Below are 21,198 nucleotides of genomic sequence, written 5' to 3'. Positions count from 1 at the left end.
ATTTATTGTAGACAGTAAATAATTTCAATATTTTGATTTACTGAAGGCTCTTAACACAAAAGAGACAGACCCATACGAACTATTGAGAAAGAATATGGAATGAGGCTATAACAATATCCAAAAACAGAAGGAAATGGAGAGTCTGCGTCGATAAAGTTGGATGGAACCCATAAAACGTGGCATGAGTATCATTACCGGGCGTCAGTATAAAGCCAAACATAGCTAGGTTTTTGATCAACTGCAAAACCTTAAAAGTTTCCTGAACAAAAACTGTTCCCACACAAGAAATGTGTAACATATGTTAAATCGATGAGTAGTCAAGACTACATTGCAGAATTCCTTGTCATTATTAACTTTGCGATCCCAGCACATATAACGTTCTTCCATGAGGAATGGCTTTGCCGGAGTAGGCTTTTGCGGAAGACACCCCAAAATAAGCGGATCTCATTCGCTTGGGAACACGCTACCGCCTTCCAAGCCGAGGTATTCGCCGCAGTAATCTCAATCCGCTCAGCCAGCAGATCTGACAAAATCTGTTGAGCGATGGCCGTAAGCTCACCGATGGACCCAGAACCCATCCATCCAGAGATGGATAGAGGTACCTGGCATGAGACAAACAAAGTCATACATAGATAAACATTGCACCAAACAACTGCTCCAACTAAATAGGTGCGAAATCCGACTAGTCACTGGACTTTTAAGCGGACATTATCATCTAAGACGTTTTTGTCATTCTTCGGATTTTGTAGTCGCATTTAGAGCATATGCGTCGTTTTTCCTCTTGTGTTTCTACTGCAGGTGCTACCCGAGGAACTGCAGTTGTAGGTCCAATTGCTGCGTCAGTCCTTGACACATTTTTGGGTAGATAAATGCTTTTCAGAGCACCACTTGAAATGAGTAAGCTAAATAGAGCATTTAGCACTTCAAGGCACGTTTCTTTTACCATCAACGTGAAACGAAGAACTACTTCCATAAATGAATCGATAAAAAATAGTTTCAGACACTCCAGGATGTCGTCACTGTATCCATTTTGAGGGGTAGGGTCTTGTCTTATGTGGACAACATCAATACTCCGCGTTTTTCCATATATCACCAAGCTAGACGTCTTCCATTTCTTTCCTTTTTTACACTCTAATTCTTCAAGACCTGGTTGATATATTTACTTGAACTTCTCTTTTGTACTTCCGAGCAGCTCTTATCTTCATCATGTTATTGAAGACTTTCGCTTTCTCTTCTTTCCAGAATCTTGTTTTTTTTCCTCTCCGATTTCAATTTCCTCGATTAGTTCAGCGACTTCCTGAGTTTCAAGCCAATCTGTTCGTCGAAATGACGAACACATTTTACTTGTAATACTAAAGCTTCGTCGAACAGACGATGTAAGTTTTATTTAGACCTCCCTGGTTAAAATCCTTACTTGGTTCAAAGTTCTACTTGGTTCAAAGGGCACTGAGCTGGGGAAACCCACAAAGGTTATACCATAAATTAGTATTCCGGGGTTAAAAGACATCGGCATGGGGCACGACGGATATATCTGAAGGCTTATGTGCTATGGTCGCCCATAATTTAACTATGAATGTTGTTATATTCTTTCTAATGGTACGTGCGTTTTGATTGAGTCGATATGCACGTTTATTGATTTATTGTGGCCTATAGTTAACCTCACTGTTTTTAATAGTTTTTTTTTTTGGTTATCGAGGCTTGTTTTGTTTCAGGTTTTTTTCATCTACTTATACTCACTCAATCAACAGCCATGTCTTCTGATGATAATAATCTTAGTGCCGTCCTTCAAGGAAATGCACTATTTACAAGAAACGCTTATCAAATTTTTGCCGAAGAAAAAGGCAAAAACATATTTTTTTCGCCAATAAGTATACATTCGATTTTATCCCTGGCCGCTCAGGGGGCCAAAGGTGATTCTCAAAAAGCTTTTATTAAGGCTCTTCAAGTTTCCGATATCCAAACATTAGCATCCGGTTACCAAACTGCTATGAAAAAGTTGAATTCTATCGAAGATGTAACTTTATTAATGGCCAATAAGGTGTACGTTAAACAGAGTTACTTGCTTCAAGATGAATTTAAAAGTAAAGCCGTGGATTATTTCCTCTCCGAGGTCCAGAACATAGACTTTACAAAAAATATAGACGCAGCTAAAACCATTAACAATTGGGTAGAAGGAAAAACTAACAGCAAAATCAAGGATTTAATACAACCCGATGATCTAGATGATTACACTCGTTTGATTTTGATAAACGCTATTTACTTCAAAGGCAAATGGGCAGAACCTTTCGATCCTGAATCGACAAAAACCGAAAAATTCTATTTAAGTAAAACCGATACCATCGATGTTCAGATGATGCACACTAAAAAGAAATTCTACTTCAAAAATGACGAGGCTTTAGATGCTAAGGTATTGGAATTACCGTATACCAATAGGGACTTGAGCATGATCGTTATTTTGCCCAACCAAATCGATGGTATCGATGATTTGGAAGCTAAATTAGCTAAAACGGACCTGACCAAGATAACCGAGAACATGTATAGACCGGATGTAATCGTAGCTCTGCCTAAATTTAAAATTGAAACCACCATAGATCTGGAGGAACCTTTAATAAAGGTAAGGCATTATGTGTCGATCCAAAATTAGAAATTGTTGTTTTTTTTTTTCATTTTTTTATTGTGTATTGTTAATTTTGAGGTTACGAGGGTTGCTAGGTAAGTTTTGAGATATGTCAAATTTAACATTCCCATTATTTTCAATGGTGAATGTACTTAGAACGTGTTGTCATGCGAGAGCTATTCGAGTTGTCCACAGATATTTGAAACATTCATCTTGTCAATCGAAATTGGAGTAAATCGCGAACATTCTCGATTTTCTATGACTGCAGACCGCGTTATCTGAGAGTGCCTTGCACTCACCTGAGCAAACCCCAAAACCTGCTTAACAGCATCAAAGAGTTCAAACCGAAGCGCCTGGTCGCCTCCTCAAAGGACATCGGACGTTGGTAACGTCAAGTGGGCTCAACGGCAGCCCAAACCTACGAACTATGAGCTTCGACGTAGATTAAACTAACAGCAGTGTGCTAATGAACTCGCTTGGACTTTTGTTGATGAAGCACAATCTCGAGTCACCCTGTTTCGTCGGTTTTCCGAATTCAATCGTGGTCGCACTTCGCTACAGGATCGATGTTGGGCTGGAATTGATATTGCAAGATCGTTATGTGACATACCGTGAGATTCGGGTATACTTCGGCATTAATTCCATTCGCATACATTAAATATTGCATGAACATTCGACAATCGTTAACAATCGTGTCGATTGGTGTAAAAAAATACTGGAAAAATTCAATCGCTGTGCTTCAAAAGACGTCTAAAGATCGTGACTGGCGATGAATCATGCATTCGTTTGCCATAAGTGTTCGAAAAAATCAGGAAAACCAATCGCAGAAGACGAAACATTATCCACTACGACGAAACGTTTTTAAACAATCAAAACATCGAATCGATGGGTAATCTCAATCCTCAATCGGAACGGACTAGTACACTATCGGCGCTGATGACGTAATCCCTATTTGGAAACGGATCTCGAGCGATATAAAATATGTATACACACTTCTAAACTTTGTAATCCTATCGACTTGAAATAAACACCATTACGAGGTCTGGCTATTGAATATTAAAAAACGGGTTGTGCGTTGGGTATCTAGATATCTTGTCTATGCACGTCCCAAAACACGTTTCCGAAACTATCATAGTATTTGTGCAGTAGCGGTTTGAAACGTATCGGTTTCAAATTTTTCGTTAAATTCAAAAAAAAACTCCGACTAAGTGCCTTAAATTGTTGCAAGAGGTGTATGGGGACTATTCTCTATCTCGTGCGCTTTAGTGAGGGCCGACAAAGCGATATTAACGGTATCGTGATGACTGAATGGGTCAGACTGTGAACCAGGCTTACTATTTGTCAGTTTTGGCAACATTGCGATAACGAGTGCGTAAAAATCCAGTAAGCGCACTCCAGTGCTCGAACACCCGCCGTACTCACATCTGCTTCGAAAGGGACCCGATTTCACCAAAGAGGACTTCCAGCAGTGCTTCGATCAATGGAATAAACGTATGGAAAGGCGTGTGGCGAGGGGATGGGAGTATATTGAAGGGGAGCAATCGAATGTAGAATAATTTTTATAATAAAACCCTGTTTCGTATTCTCGTAGAAGTTATTTTCGTTGAAAAAGACTTTTCCAAGTCTATTTAATAGAAACTATTTTGAAAAACTATATTATAAATATTTGTTTTCATTTGTATATCTCAAAGCTTAAGTACCAACCTTATACTAAATCATTTTTTTACTTAAAACTTAGACCGACCTCCCACGATGCCCTATTTTGTAACAAAGATTGCAAATCAGTTGATCTTGCAACAGCTTTGCCATCAATATAAAACTTTCGAGCGCACACTGATACCACTCGTATTAAATCAGTTGGTGCAACGTAATTTTTCAATGTATTCAGACTCAGATAACGCAGGGTACAGAGAAAATGTTGGATCCGTCAAAACGTGAACTCCAGACTGTTCGTAGGAACACAAGAACTGTCTCAGACAGATAGAACGCTTCTCCCACAAATTCGTGGTTTAGTTCTTGATCAATCATATCGAAACAAATAGAAGAAACGTGATAATCAAATGAAACAACAACTGCGACCGCGGAATCACGGACACGTACAACCGATTGCAAATTGGTTTCATTCGAATCATCTCGTGTGCTGCTTCCCGCTGTTATACGTTTCCGGGGGCTGCCAAACCGTTCCAACGCTCCGGAACGTCGTTCCGGTACTTCCTTTTTGGACAGGAACGCGTTCCGGAACTAAAGATGATGAACGAACCGGCTTGTTTTTCCGAACCGTGAACCGGAGTCCGGAACGTTTTTTTTTTCTGCTGAACCGAACCGAAACAAATACGTGAACCGGTTTTTGAACCCAGGATCGGCCCCGTCTATATAATTTATATACGCGTTCCGATAAAAAAAAATTAGCACAACACCGCTGTTTTTACCCCTTTATGTATCAATTTATTTAGCTCATAGCCCATTCCAATAAACGTGTATCATACTCCTGATGCTTTATTTTCAAATTTTTCACATAAATTCTTGTTTGTAATAAAAAAATTTCTTTCCAAGATGGGTCTTGATGTCGTCTTCACCGATAATGCCGATTTCAGCGGCATGCTTAAGAGCCCCGAACCATTATGTATCAGCAAAGTTATACACAAAGCTTTTATTGAGGTTAACGAAGAAGGAGCCGAAGCTGCCGCAGCTACTGGTAAGTCGGTTCTTTCGTATAAACGGTAGCTCTGAAATATCATTCATTCGTATCATATTTTCTGTTTTTACCTAATTTCTTATTTTCTACGGTGTCGTTTACATTTTATAAACAGGGTGTTTCTAAATTCACGCGACAAAATTCAGGAGGTGGTTGCTCTTATAAACCAGGGTCGATAATTTTTGAAACCAAAACAAATAATAGTAGGAATCTATTGGAAAAGGAAGAGAATATTAAAAAAAGATAAAATTTACGAGCGATTTGAGGTCGGGAATGGAAAAAGTGATTTTTTAAGGGTAAAAAACGGTTTATTTCGATTTCTGGTAAAACTGCAAATGTTATGGAAAATAGTAAAGTAGTAAAGTTGTAGGTAATAAGATAATCTACAACTTTTGTATTAAACTTTTTTTAACATAACCTCAAAATTTATGTGAAAAATTCAAAAAATCGAGTTTTTCGTTTTTTATTTTTATCTTTTACAACAAATATTTTGTTTTGTGAAAAGCTACCTTTTCATGTTCCATATATATATATATATATATATATATTATTTTTTCACGTTGTTTCGTAATGAAACACTCTTATTTTTAATCCAAAATTCTCCCGTCAAAAAATCAGCTTTTTTGAAAAAGTCGCTGAGTTTTTTGTTAGTTGAAATCTCAACTTCCTGATGGTGTAACAAATATTACCCATCACAATGGTAAATTTTCTCGAAAAAGGCAAAAAACTCGCATCCGAAATTTTTTTTAAATAATTATATGCAATGTAACATGGAATCTCACATTTTTCGTGAAATTAGAGTGGAAAAATTAGATTAATCTCTGGAAATTGTACATAATGATTCGTTTTTCGTCTTATTTTTCGCCTTTTTCGAGAAAATTTACCGTGGTGATGGTGATATTTTTTACACCATCAGGAAGTTGAGATTTCAACTAACAAAAATCTCAGCGACTTTTTCAAAAAAAGCTGATATTTTGACGGGAGAATTTTCGTTTGAAAATATGGGTGCTTTATTACGAAATAACGTGAAAAAATAAATATTTCAAATCAAATAAATTACAGTATATATGGGACATGAAAAGGTAGCTTTTCACAAAATTTCGTGAAAAAAAATGTTTGTTTTAAAAGATAAAGACAAAAAACCAAAAACTTTCGAATTTTTTGCATAAATTTTGAGGTTATGTGAAAAAAACTTGTAGATTATCTTATTACCCACAAATTTACTACTTGACTATTTTCCATAACACTTGTAGTTTGGCCAGAAATCGAAATAAACCATTTTTTATTTATAAAAACTCACCCCAGACCGCCCATAAGTTATTTTTCCGTCCATTTTTATTATATTTTCCTCCTTTTCCAATGGGTTTCATCCTCCTATTAATTTTTTTAAATTAAGAAATTAAGATGGGTTTTCTATAAAAAAATCTCCTCAGTCCAACCCTTAAAACGTAGTGACTAAAATTGAGGTTTTATTTTTTTTTATTTATAAAATTTCAGTAATGTTAGAAAATTTTGGAATTTCCGTGCACTCGCAAAGAACTAACAAAGGGTAGTTTATCAGTATTCTTGTTAGTTTATACAGGGGTGAATCGCATTACATTTTACGTAAAACTGTATGTTAATTTGACACTATTAGTTCCAAATTTGCTCCGGTTTCCCCTACTTAGCGAACGAAAATTATTTTTATAAAAAATCAAATTTTTACCCTTCAAGTATATGAAAATATAAAAAATATTTGGTTCTGTTCGAAATAGTCACCATATTTTGAATATTATGAAATGTTAAGTATTTCATATAAACATATTTAACGCGCTGTTGTCACATTTTCAAAGTACAGGATAAATACAATTTTTTTCATTTCTGCTTCTCTAAAAAAAAATGAATGTATTAATTTCAGAGCTACTAAATTTTTTTTGCTTTATTGCTTTGTGCTTTTGTTTTCCCTTTTTCTGTTGCTACTTTTTTATTAACATTTTCCGTTTATTAATCACTAGCTTCGATATTTTTATGATTATATTAGAAATATAAAAAAAAAAATAAAATTTGAAATCAAATGTCCTTTTTCGTCAATATTTTGACAACACTCCCGTATCTACCTGGCTTAAGATCAAATTCAAAACACGTTAATTTAGCGTTTTCGAGTAAAATCCATTTATCTATGTCTCGGATGTCGAAAATACCAATAATTAAATTATTTCGGCTTTTTTAACTAAATTTATTAATTAAACGGCAAATTTTATTTTGGGGGCCTACTTTTAGGACTTGGGGGCTAGGTTAAAGAGAAGAATGATGTACAATAATTGTTGGTCACGTTTGTATTAACTCTTATTTAAATTTTAATTTTGGGAAGTGTCTTTTGATGTTCTTAAACAGAGTGATGAATACATCCATTTTCTTGTGAGGTTATGTTTACTTTAGCCCCGATTCGGTTATGTTTACTTTAGCTTCGATAATGTTATGTTTACTTTAGCTCCGATTCGATTGAGTTTACTTTAGCTTCGATTAGAATGTATTTACTTTAGTACCGATTCGATTGTGTTTACTTTAGCTCGGATTCGATTGAGTTTCCTTTAGCTTCGATTAGAACATATTTACTTTAGTTCCGATTCGGTTATGTTTACTTTAGCTCCGATTCGATTGAATTTACTTTAGCTTCGATTAGAATGTATTTACTTTAGTTCCGATTCGATTGTGTTTACTTTAGCCCCGATTCGATTGAGTTTACTTTAGCTTCGATTAGAATATATTTACTTTAGTTCCGATTCGATTGTGTTTACTTCAGCCCCGATTCGATTGAGTTTACTTTAGCTTCGATTAGAATATATTTACTTTAGTTCCGATTCGGTTGTGTTTACTTCAGCCCCGATTCGATTGAATTAACTTTAGCTTCGATTAGAATATATTTACTTTAGTTCCGATTCGGTTGTGTTTACTTTAGCCCCGATTCGATTGAGTTTACTTTAGCTTCCGATTGAGTTTACTTTAGTTCCGATTCGATTGTGTTTACTTTAGCTCGGATTCGATTGAGTTTCCTTTAGCTTCGATTAGAATATATTTACTTTAGTTCCGATTCGGTTGTGTTTACTTCAGCCCCGATTCGATTGAATTAACTTTAGCTTCGATTAGAATATATTTACTTTAGTTCCGATTCGGTTGTGTTTACTTTAGCCCCGATTCGGTTGAGTTTACTTTAGCTTCGATTAGAATGTATTTACTTTAGTTCCGATTCGATTGTGTTTACTTTAGCTCGGATTCGATTGAGTTTCCTTTAGCTTCGATTAGAATATATTTACTTTAGTTCCGATTCGGTTGTGTTTACTTTAGCTTCGATTAGGTTATGTTTACTTTAGCTTCGATTCGATTGAGTTTACTTTAGCTTCCGATTGAGTTTACTTTAGTTCCGATTCGGTTATGTTTACCTTAGCTTTGATTTGGTTATGTTTACTTTAGGTTTGATTAGGTTATCTTAAATGGTAGTAATCTCGGGAAAAATATATTTTCGTATAAAATATGATATGTTTTCATAATCAAGAAAAATTGCCGTTTCGTATAATTTATAAATCCAGTTCAACATGACGAACCGGAAATAAACCAACCGGAAGTATTAATTCACGCCATCTCTGAGACCTCGATAAATTTATTATACTCCAGATTGGCGTGTTTTTAATATTATACCGGGCAGATATGGAAGTATTTTCACTATTTTTTTTTTGATATAAAAATATTTGTTTTTGCTATGTAAAATTATGAATCCGTTTCCGTTTTAACTTAATTGGATCCTTGCTGCAAGAATTATCTATTCTTTTTGATGATCCATTTTCCAATATTATTTTTATTCACATTGATAATATTTATTGTTACTACATAGTATCATCAATTAAATAGTTAAAATACGTCTTCAGTTTTAACTCTCGTTTATATCAGTATCGATTTTATCTTTTGTCCAGATTACGAGCCTTTCTTGTTGTCGATTTCAACTGAAATTAAAAAAGATACGGCAACCTCGCACTGCAAGGAAGCCGGTGACGTGTCTTTTTAACAGTGTGTTAATGAGACTCTAAAAGGTACTTTATATATTATAAAAGCTGTTAAAATTAACCAAGTTAATTAAAATTTCATATTTCACATCGGTTTTTAGTGATTACTCATTTATGGTTAGGATATTTTTGAGGATTCCAATAGGTGAACGTCACTATGCCATTACGAATTTTTCGCATTGTTAACCTAACTTTCTTATTTGATAAAGTTCTAGTTTTCTGGTCGGTTTCTTTTAGTTTTTTTCATTATTTTTATGCATAATTAATGTAATGTGCGCGTAACGACGAAGTTTCTATTTTTACTTTTGTGTAAATCCACTTCTCTCGTTAATTCTACCATTTTTATGTTAACGGTGGTTATTTGTTTGGAAATGTGTTTGAATTGTGTGGTAAGGTAAGTCGATTAAGAAAGTTCCAATACATTTGTTGATATTATAACTTGCGGTTATAGATACATTTTTCATTCTATTTTTTTTAGTCAAATAAAAAGAGTATAAGATCAAAATTTAATCAATCAAGTTCATTACTAATTATAACGGTTATTATTGATTATTTTATCAAATAATTAAGTTTATCTAAACAATTTATAGTCGATAACTAAATTATATTCATAATCTGGGATATAATATGAGAAATATCTTTCATGACTATTTTAGAACATAACCTCAAAAAGTGTTTGTAGTGCAATTTTGTTAATTTATAAGAGAACTTTTGAGGTGTTTGTTTGTGTGTTGAACTTGTAATGTATGTGCGTAAAGCATAGTTTCAAGTCTCCAAAATATTAATACTTTTCTTGCAAAAAATATACCTTGTGAACAATATACATACATATAAGAATCAATCTAGTGGACAAATTTGAACATTATTTGTTATTTAGTGTGGGGTATATATACCAGCAAATAACGGTATTTGAAAGCTTTTGAGTACTTTTAGGGAAGATTATTGGAATATTCCAAAAAGTTTTTAAAAAATTTCAGAAAAAGTGAATTACTGAAATTTGCCATAAAATTATCTAATATAATTTAAGAAAATGACAGAAATTTTGATGGTTTCCGAATAATATGGAAAAACGGTGAATGACTGGAATTTTCCAGCAAATTATGGAAAAATAGTGAAATAAATAATTGAATTTTAAAGAAAATGATAGTTTCCGAAAAATATTCAAACTTTAAGAACAATATGGAAAAATAGTGCGAAAAAACATTTTTCCAAAAACTATTAGAATATACCAAAAACTGGAATATATACCAAAAAATTACTGGAATTTTTCAGAAAATTAACGAAAAATTTATAGAATATCTTCTAAAAAATTATGGAAAAACAGTTGATTACTAGAAAATTTCTGAAAAGTTTTTCAAAAATCATTAGATTCGTCAGAAAATGATCGAAAAATTATTAGAATATCTCAAAAAATTATGGAGAAACAATGAATTACAGGAAACTTACGAAAAGTTTCTCAAAAATCATTTAAATTTTTCAGAAAAGGATCGAAAAATTATTAGAATATTCCAAAACTTATGGGAAAACTGTGAATTACAGGAAATTTACGAAAAGTTTTTCAAAAATCATTAGATTCGTCAGAAAATGATCGAAAAATTATTAGAAAATCTCAAAAAATTATGGAGAAACAATGGATTACAGGAAACTTACGAAAAGTTTCTCAAAAATCATTTAAATTTTTCAGAAAAGGATCGAAAAATTATTAGAATATTCCAAAACTTATGGGAAAACTGTGAATTACAGGAAATTTACGAAAAGTTTTTCAAAAATCATTAGATTCGTCAGAAAATGATCGAAAAATTATTAGAAAATCTCAAAAAATTATGGAGAAACAATGGATTACAGGAAACTTACGAAAAGTTTCTCAAAAATCATTTAAATTTTTCAGAAAAGGATCGAAAAATTATTAGAATATTCCAAAACTTATGGGAAAACTGTGAATTACAGGAAATTTACGAAAAGTTTTTCAAAAATCATTAGATTCGTCAGAAAATGATCGAAAAATTATTAGAAAATCTCAAAAAATTATGGAGAAACAATGGATTACAGGAAACTTACGAAAAGTTTCTCAAAAATCATTTAAATTTTTCAGAAAAGGATCGAAAAATTATTAGAATATTCCAAAACTTATGGGAAAACTGTGAATTACAGGAAATTTACGAAAAGTTTTTCAAAAATCATTAGATTCGTCAGAAAATGATCGAAAAATTATTAGAAAATCTCAAAAAATTATGGAGAAACAATGGATTACAGGAAACTTACGAAAAGTTTCTCAAAAATCATTTAAATTTTTCAGAAAAGGATCGAAAAATTATTAGAATATTCCAAAACTTATGGGAAAACTGTGAATTACAGGAAATTTACGAAAAGTTTTTCAAAAATCATTAGATTCGTCAGAAAATGATCGAAAAATTATTAGAAAATCTCAAAAAATTATGGAGAAACAATGGATTACAGGAAACTTACGAAAAGTTTCTCAAAAATCATTTAAATTTTTCAGAAAAGGATCGAAAAATTATTAGAATATTCCAAAACTTATGGGAAAACTGTGAATTACAGGAAATTTACGAAAAGTTTTTCAAAAATCATTTAAATTTTTTAGAAAAGGATCATGAAATTATTAGAATATTCCAATATTTCAAAATAAATAATTGAATTTTATAGAAAATGATAGAGAGATGATAGTTTCTGAAAAATATTCAAATTTTCAGAAAAATATGGAAAAATAGTGTGATAAAAAATTTTTCCAAAAACTATCAGAATATTCCAAAAAATAATCGCAAAAATTATTAGAATATACCAAAAACCTATGGAAAAACAGTGAATTACTGGAATTTTTCAGAAAATTAATGAAAAATTTTTAGAATATCTTCTAAGAAATTATGGAAAAACAGTTGATTGCTGGAAATTTCTGAAAAGTTTTTCAAAAATCATTAGATTCGTCAGAAAATGATCGAAAAATTATTAGAATATCTCAAAAAATTATGGAAAAACGGTGGATTACTGGAAATTTCCGAAAGTTTTCCAAAAATCATGAGATTCGTCAGAAAATGATCGAAAAATTATTAGAATATCTCAAAAAATTATGGGAAAACGGTGGATTACTGGAAATTTCCGAAAGTTTTCCAAAAATCATGAGATTCGTCAGAAAATGATCGAAAAATTATTAGAATATCTAAAAAAATTATGGAAAAACAATGGATTACAGGAAACTTACGAAAAGTTTTTCAAAAGTCATTTAAATTTTTCAGAAAAGGATCGAAAAATTATTAGAATATTCCAAAACTTAAGGGAAAACTGTGAATTACTGGAATTTTTTAGAAAATTAACGAAAACTAATGAACTTTCGAGATAGATAATTGAATTTTTAAGAAAACGACAGAAAATTTGATAGTTTCAAAGCTATGGAAAATGGTGATTTTTCCCGAAAATTATTAGAATATCCCAAAAAATTATGAATATAATAATTACTGGAATTTTCCGAAAAGATTTATAAAAATCATTCGAATTTTTCAGAAAATCATCGAAAAATAGAAAACTTACTGAAATGTCAGAGAAATTTATCAGTTTTCAAAAAATTGTTTTGAAAAAAACTTTTCCAGAAAGATACGAAGAGGCGATTTTTTGAAATATTTTAGAAATATGTTCGATTTTACCAGAAAATTATGGGAAACTTTCGAGATATTTGATAAACTTCTTTAGAAAATGTCAAAAATTCCAGAAATTTTTGTAAGATTAATCAAATTTTTTAAAAAGTTTTTGCAAAATATCGAACTTTCCACAAATTATTGGATCTTTTCAGAAAAAGTCAAAAAGATGATCAGAGATAAGAAAATAACGAATTGAATTAAATTCTTCAAAAATCGCTCAAATTTCCAAAAGAGATACACAACGTAATTAAGCTTTGAAAAAGTTTGACTTGTCTAATCAGGTACACAAATTAATTGATGCCCAAATAATTTATAAAGAAAAACTTGTCAAATCATCACAAAAATGAAATTTGAAATGGTCATTTATTTGAATTTTCACAATCGAATGCTTGACTTAGAAATAATGCCAATAATTTGAAATCAAGGTTCGAATTTTGATAAAACGTTTCATTTTTTTGCACCCGTAAAATATTTTTTCCATTAGTTTAATCCATCCGCAAGCTTTTCTATACTAATCACACGCAACCATCATCTTCAACCCTCAAATTTTACCGAAGAAATTTCTTTTTAGCGGCGAGAGTTCTTATGAAACGTTCACTGCCACCGCCGCCTAAGGAATTCACAGCCGATCACCCATTTTTGGTTTTGCTTAACGTAAAAGAAAAAAATGTTTTAAATGTGTTATTTTATGGAAAAATTAACGTACCCTCCCCTAAAAATGAGATAGTACGTAACGAATTATAGACTAACAAAACTGTAGAAGATTCATCGATAGTTTTAATTTTTTTTGTTTGACGCACATACTCAGTCGAATTAACCTCCATTTTGACGCCATACCTAACAAACCTACGATATTATTTAGCTACTGTTACTTCGTCGAGTGTAGTCCAAATAGGGATAAAAATCTAAAATCCTGGGGTGGATACATTACATTATCGCTGTTTGAAACTAAGATTGGTTTTAAGGCGTTTTCTCAGCTGAGTTCTGTTAAGGCCGCTTGAGAAGACAAGAAATAGCATGCAAGGTCAAAATATTGCGTAGATGAATATTGCACGTCGCTTCATATTATGCAAGTCTCTTTCCATTACATTATAGCTGCCACTAACAAAAATTCCATTAGTAAAAACAAATTCCTAACCTCAATTATACCTGGTGCTGTCTTACTTTTGGAGCCTGATGGACTTGTTGGTTGTTACGCGAAAAGTAACTAGATTTTCCACTAGAATTGCAGATTGCTTTTCATCAAGAAATATTGCAATACAACTGTTAATTTAATAATAAAAATCGACCTGTTTAAGTTTTTTTTTTCACATTTTACATAATAACGCTAAAATTGAATTTATTCCATACATATGGACCGCATTGGAGTATCATATACACTGCGACCCAAAAGATCTATTGTTTCTCATTTCTTTCAACCCATTCAATACGGAGAACGTGCTAGCCCGCTCCTTACCCAGTGACGGTGCGCGCGCCGGCACGCTGTACTTTTCCTTCATCAATGACGGAGAGCGTGCCGGCGCGCTCGTTTCCCTTCACTTTACAACTCGACCCCAAACTATCCGTTACAACCAAAGGACTCAGCTTTGTACTCTAGTCTAGAATGTGGGATAGCTGTACTCGCCAGATATCTTCGATTGACCCATTAATTCGAGGTTTTGATTGTTCAAAAACGGTTTTGTTTTAACTGATATGTGAGAGCTCTCATTGTCGTGATTAGGAATGATTCGTCTTCTGTCATTGCAACAGTTTGCTTTGTTGCGCGAACATTTTTTGTTGGATTTGACTCGTCTTGAAAGTGTGCCTCAGTTTACGTACGTCATCGATGTTTTCTGGCACAACAGTCTATTTTCAACGACCACGATTGGAATTCGGAAAACCAGCGAAAATGTTGGCGATTGATTTTCATTTTTTGACCAAGACGATTGTTTATAATAAACGGTAAACAACTGAAATATGTCAAATTTGACATATGCACAATCAGTGTTGTCACATCTCAAAACTTAAGTAGCAACCCTCGTATTCTCTGGGGATGTTCATTGTCATGAGGTTGTGATTAATATAAAGATTGTCATCACGCATATTTTATACCGCATCACGTATGGGAAAATAATATTATCAGTGTTTAATGCTTATGGGAAATTATAATTAAATCTTCTTTTATAATTGAGTACCGTGGTTTTAATCTGTAGGTATAATAATGGCGAGAAATGCTGCTTTAACTTTACAGGAAGTATTCTATGCTGACCACCAATTTGTAATAAAAATTATAAGAAAAGAAATGTCAAAATTCAACGTTTTATTTACCGGAAGAATTGTAAAACCTGCAACTTGAGTAGGTATGTTTATCAAAAATAACAAATAAATTTATATTTCATTCTATATATCGTTTTAATTAGCATAGTCGTTGAAAAAATATTGTATATAGCTCGTAGCGAATTTGATTAGTAACAAAGATTATCGGAAAACTACGTTCATGAATTTTTATGAGGAATAATACAATAAAAATTTGTTTTACGGGGGCTATTTGATCGAAGATTGATTTACGATATTTGAAATCGTAATTTTTTCAGAACAGAAATCACATGTAAATAGGACGGAGTATAATATTTACGTAACTTTTCATCGGTTTCTTTGAGTGTGTTTCCACGTAAAAAAATTAATACTCAACAACAAATAAAACATTTTTTTAAATGGATATTAAAACTTATCAATTTGACAGATTTATCTAGAATTTTGTCAGATAACGGAAAAGTAACAAAATTGTTGTAATTTTTTGTCACTCTTCTGTAGATGTACACTTTGATGCCTTTGTTTAAAAAGTGCCTATAAATTTGAATATTTTAACTGGCAGGTATCGAAATAGAACCTAGATGCGAATACCCCGCGCAAGATTTTCTGGCGAATCATCCATTGCTTCTAGCTTTAGTCAGTAGAAGCAATCAACACGGACAAGGGTTAGATTGTATATTATTTACGGGGAAAATAGATTATCCCCAATATTAAGGTAACTTGAGAGCATGTGTGACGGAAAAAAGTGCATGATAAATAGAATTGACTTGATTTGATTGACACGTATCACGTTCACCGCTAGGAGGTCGTTACGTAGTGTGCTCCTTGAGTATTTGTCCTCATGTAGTCAATAGAATGCGTTTGCGTCAATGATAAATCACTACAAGCTCGACACAAAGTTTCAATTTGGCTTCTTCGAACCGTAGTAGAGCTCGAACGACCGCTCAAGTTGCTCTAAAAAATGTCTCTTATACAATTTTTGATTGAAGAAGGATAAACACCAATACAAATCAAAAACAGAATGAAAGCTGTTTACGGGGACTTTTGTCCATCATTTTCAACCATTAAAAAGTCGTTTCGCTATGGATGAAAATCATTAGAAGATAACCTACGTGCGGGAGATCTCTTGACGGTGATTACTCCAGAAAAAAGAAATTGTTCTAAGTGAGGCGTTGGTGCTCAACATAAGCAAACTTCTCTCGTGTTACCAACTACCTAAGATCAAAGTCACAGGGCGAAATGGAAGTAGAGTACCTTGGTTAGTCCAATTTTTCTCATTCCCAATACCAATTGGGAATAATACTAACCAATTGACTGATTTCGCAGCCCATGCTGTGCTATTCCCAACTATTACAGAGCCATCTGTTGTTCTGCAGAACTTCCACATGACGCATATGCGTTTGTTAATTCAATCACTCATCATCGAGGGTATATTATGGATAATTGGGTATTTGGTGAGATGTAAACTGGCGATGATATCTGACTTCGTCCGTATGATATTGGTGCTGCATCTTGCCACTGCGCTTTGACCATAACGTAATTTTTAGCTTCCACAGACCCCTTTTTCGCTGGATCTATCTTTCTGTTCACCAAAATCAACAACGCCTTCAAAGGAAAGCGTTTTAAATCGATAGAAAACATCGAATAAATTTTACTAGGGAGTTGTCACAAAATCCAGTCAAGTATTTCCAGAATTGCTACGTCTGGAACAATCTCTGGAGGCGGTGTATTAGTGTATTCTTACCATTGGTCTCATTATTTATAATCGCATTATCTATATTATGGTAGATGTTTTTGCATGAAACCGTTAATTTCAGTACAAGGGTTGCCCGAGAAGTTTCCTACCTAACAAAAGAACAAGATATCTTTTTCCACATAGTCTCTTTTAAGTCAACACACTTTTTTCAGGGATACTTCAACTTTTGTCTTCAAAATAGGCGTTTCCGTATGCGATAACGTCCTTGTCATATAAAAATCCCTCTCTTGCTAGCGGGAATGTAAAGCTAGAAACCAGGAAAAAGTCGCCGGGGATAAGATCTAGTGAATACGATGGGTGGTGCGTTGTTCTGAAGGAAAATCACTGTCTTTGTACTCAAGTTAGTTTTTTTGCATCATAAATGGATGAGCACCATTCCATGGCTAGCACTTTTCCAATCGACGAAAACCTCTTCTAAGCAAGTTCTTCCTTTGTTCAACTGTCTTGACGGATCGAAGAATTCCTCGGTCAACTCAGATTATTTGCGCATTATCATTTTGAATTTTCCACCTCAGAGGGCTTCTTTCAGTGGTCCAAACATGTGGTAATCACTGGGTGATAAGTCCGGTCTATAGGAGGATGTTCTAGTATTTCTTTACCGTACCCCTCTGTTTCGAGCGATAAGTGGGTTTCACGTGATAGTCAACGTACAGCACTCCCAGTCGGTCTCACATTACAGTACACATACCCGCGGACCTTCGCTTTAACTGGCGCCCCTTCTTCTCGCTTCCCCCACTCTTAAGACGACACTTTACCTTCGAAAGTGTTCTAGTGTACAGTGAAATGACTCGAGTTGAAGCGGTATTCGTGGATGATGGACGTTACAGTACCAACGCCGAGTACAGTCGACATTTTTCGAACAATCATCCTTCAGTACCCCAAAATAAGTTGCTTTACGCGGCGACAGTGATGCTGGTTCGCGCTCGACGATCATGCAACTCATTCCCGGCAGTTTCGCGGCCATATTTGAACAATTTGGTTCCGTTGAATACAGTAGATCTACTCGGGCATTGACTAACGAAATTATTTCGAAAACGCCGAAGAATTTGTGTTTTTAATAACTTCTCACAGAAAAAAACGATTGAAAATACGTTGCGCGACATTCAGCACTTCACTCATGGTCTTGGCACGCGTGTGAAACGAGCGTTCGCGACGAACAACATGTCGCACTGTTAGTAAAGGACCCTGTTAACCCGTAATCAACCTTCCTTGAAAATAAGCATTCAAAATGACGGGATTTTTAATGAGAATATCTCATTTCTCCTCAAATTTTATTTTGACATGTTCAAGTTGAAGTCGGAAACTTTTTGGACAACTCACGGACACATGTTTTAGCTTGTTCCTCTACACATCATTCACAGCTCACTATTCATGGATTGATGCAGCAATTTTTGGAAATAAACAGAATCATAATCTCGTTGTAGTATTGATGTGCAAAGTAGATACATTATTTTGGGAATGTGGTCTATGTTTTCGTTTCCTCTTTCAGATATGGAGTTGAGAAAAAAATGCTGTGTTCGTCGGGTCGATTTCATAGCCGATCGCCCATTTATTATATTTTTACGGGCGAGCATAGAAGAAAATCGCACAATCAACTTGTTCAAAGGGCGAATATACAATCCTGTTGTAGTTAATTAGTTCACCAGTATGTTTGGTGTTAAATGTTGAAAGATTTAGAATGTATACGTTTGCTAAATAAGGTTAAAAATATTTTTGATAGATACCTATGGTTTAAATCAATATACCTTCCTCTAATAATTACGAGGTCTGCTTTTTTTTCAACCTCCGATCGCTCCTTGCAGACCCTCCGGGGGCAGAAGAAAGCGGGTATGCTTTCGCACTACACACTCCGTCGTTATTGACATTCAGGTGTCAGTCGGCGTTGTGCTACAACCACGTAAACATGTCCGCCATTATTGTTACTCCCGCCAAGTGTAAGTTGCGAAGTGTGATTCGTGATCGGAGAATGAGTCGTGATTATGGGGAAAACTCACATGAGTGATGGTGTAGTGCGTGATTGGTGTCGAAAGTTTAAAGATGGCCGTAATGATGTGCATGATGAAGGGGGCGCAAAGAGGAAAATCTGTCGTTTCAGATGACCTGGTTCAACGAGTTGACAAAATGGTTAAAGAATTCACCATTGCTGCTTCGTCTACGGAATTTCCAAAAGTTTCAAGGTCTGTTTGGTACTCTATTGTTACTAAACGGTTAGGCTACATTGGCGGCAACTTTTTTTGAAGAGGGTGTGGAAAAGCTTGTCCACAGATATCACAAATGTCTTAAACTCTTCGGTGACTATGTCGAAAAGTAACCGGAATCTTTTGGTAATAAAATTATTGTTTTATATGAACTTGTCTTTTATTTATAGTCTATCGGAGGTTGAAAAAAAAACGGCCCTCATATTAATAATTAATACGATCTAGTCACGTTTTTATCTGCAATTTGTAGCTTAAGAACTGTGTATCTGATATTGAATATGCTTTTATTCTAATGATTTTTTACATATCTTACATTTTGAACAAAGTTATTATATCTGGCAACGAAGACGTTGCAGATTATGACGAATATGCAATTTGTGAATGTTAATAACATAATAGCACACAATGAGACCCCAAACTGGGGTTGGACTACGTAGACAATTCGCATACATAAGAAGCATAATTTCGGAAGATGGAACAACAATAGACAATATAAGAAATAGAGTCCAACAAGGGAGAAAATTCTGATCTCATTGTTGTGGTCAGGAAAAATTAACCCAAACACAAAAAATGGATGCGAGAGCTAGCAGGAGATGGACTCCTTGAGAAGATCGTGTAGGATATCCATCACAGAGCATATACGACGAAGGGTATTCACGACTTTAGAGACTACAGATTAAGCAACTGCTCTGGTACGAACATGTGATGAAGATGGAGCTGAACTTGTGGCTGAAGAAAGCGTTGATGCATCAACTACAGAATAGAAAAAGAAGAGAAAGACCCTTAAGGACCTGGAAGGGAAGGAATTGAACAGAATGTGAAAGACAAGAACTGACAATCATCAGCTCAATAGTAATGAGAACCAGCGAATAAAAAGTAAAAGAAAAGAAAATTTTAGTGCAAATAGGCGTGATTTGCATTAATAATAAAAAATTTTTATATTCTTCTATAATTTATTAATATAACTGATAACCCAAATTAAAAACAGCTAAACTAATTTGCTTGTATTTTTGATACTTTAACTGTGTTTTGTTTTGTTTTTTTGGCTTCAACTAATCATTTTAAGAATGTTCTTAAACTTACTACGGGTTCAGCAATGAAACGGGAAGATCTCGTAAATAATTTTATTGTTGAAAAAACTATTTTTTTTTAAATCATTTTTTGAAAACTACATCTGCCAAATGTCCTCAGTTGACACCTATGCATTCATGGAGTCGAACCCAAAAGTTCTGCATAACTCTTCGCAGCATTCTTGTCACGAGGTTGTCGTGGTTTGAGGGCCGGGATTTTCCTGGGTGGATCAGTTCCAAACTCTTTAGTTTTTACATAAACCCATAAAAAGAAGTCGCAGACAGTAAGGTCGGGAGACCGAAGGGGCCAAGCGATATCCTCGTTTCGAGAAACGATAAGCCTTGAGAACATAGCGTTCGCCGCATTCATAGAAATTCCTGCAGCGTGGCTTGTTGCACCGTCCTGTAGGCAGTCCATCAAAGAAGTGGTACGGGAGCAGGAGTTCAGCTTCTCAGGAAGATCCAAAGGCAGTCACCCTCAGGGACCGAATAAGGAGTGATGACTTAAGAGAAGAATTGGGCGTACATGATGTGGTAAGATGGATCAAAAAGATTCACGTAGCAAGAATGCCAGAAGACAGATGGGCTAAAACTCAGAGACCGAACACACACGGACCATCAAAGAAGTGTGGTACGGGAGCTGGAGTTCAGCTTTTCAGGAAGATCCAAAAAGAGAGTCAAACGTAAAATACGGACCGATGATTCCATTCGCCGACATTGCACACACCATAATGTCACTTTCTGAGCATGAAGAGGTGTTTCATGAAGCAAACGATTGTTTTCCTCCGCTCAGTAACTGAAAGTTTGTTTACAAAACCGGAGAGATGAAAGTGTGCCTCATCACTCATCTACAAGTTGTTAATTTGGGCATAATTTTCTTGGC

The 21,198-nt window shown here is 34.3% G+C and overlaps 1 protein-coding gene across 20 annotated transcripts in view; it reads left to right on the top strand.

The window, feature by feature from the left end:
• LOC130453380 (antichymotrypsin-2-like) overlaps positions 1-21,198 on the top strand; it is a 52,496-nt gene that overhangs the window by 8,116 nt on the left and 23,182 nt on the right. For 14 of the 20 annotated variants that reach the window (XM_056793148.1, XM_056793115.1, XM_056793107.1 and 11 more), the window contains exons 2-3: positions 1,713-2,614; positions 5,171-5,312. In XM_056793148.1, the coding sequence (XP_056649126.1) occupies positions 1,713-2,614; positions 5,171-5,312 (1,044 nt within the window). Of the gene's footprint in view, positions 1-1,712; positions 2,615-5,170; positions 5,313-13,570; positions 13,726-15,191; positions 15,377-18,536; positions 18,769-21,198 lie in introns of those variants that run through there. The other 6 variants (XM_056793091.1, XM_056793200.1, XM_056793208.1 and 3 more) reach the window with 4 other exon arrangements.

This window comes from Diorhabda sublineata, chromosome 1 (assembly GCF_026230105.1).
Source record: "Diorhabda sublineata isolate icDioSubl1.1 chromosome 1, icDioSubl1.1, whole genome shotgun sequence".
NCBI classification, from domain to species: domain Eukaryota; kingdom Metazoa; phylum Arthropoda; class Insecta; order Coleoptera; family Chrysomelidae; genus Diorhabda; species Diorhabda sublineata.
The sequence above is the reverse complement of the archived record's forward strand: the minus strand, read 5'-3'. Positions and strand labels throughout refer to the sequence as shown.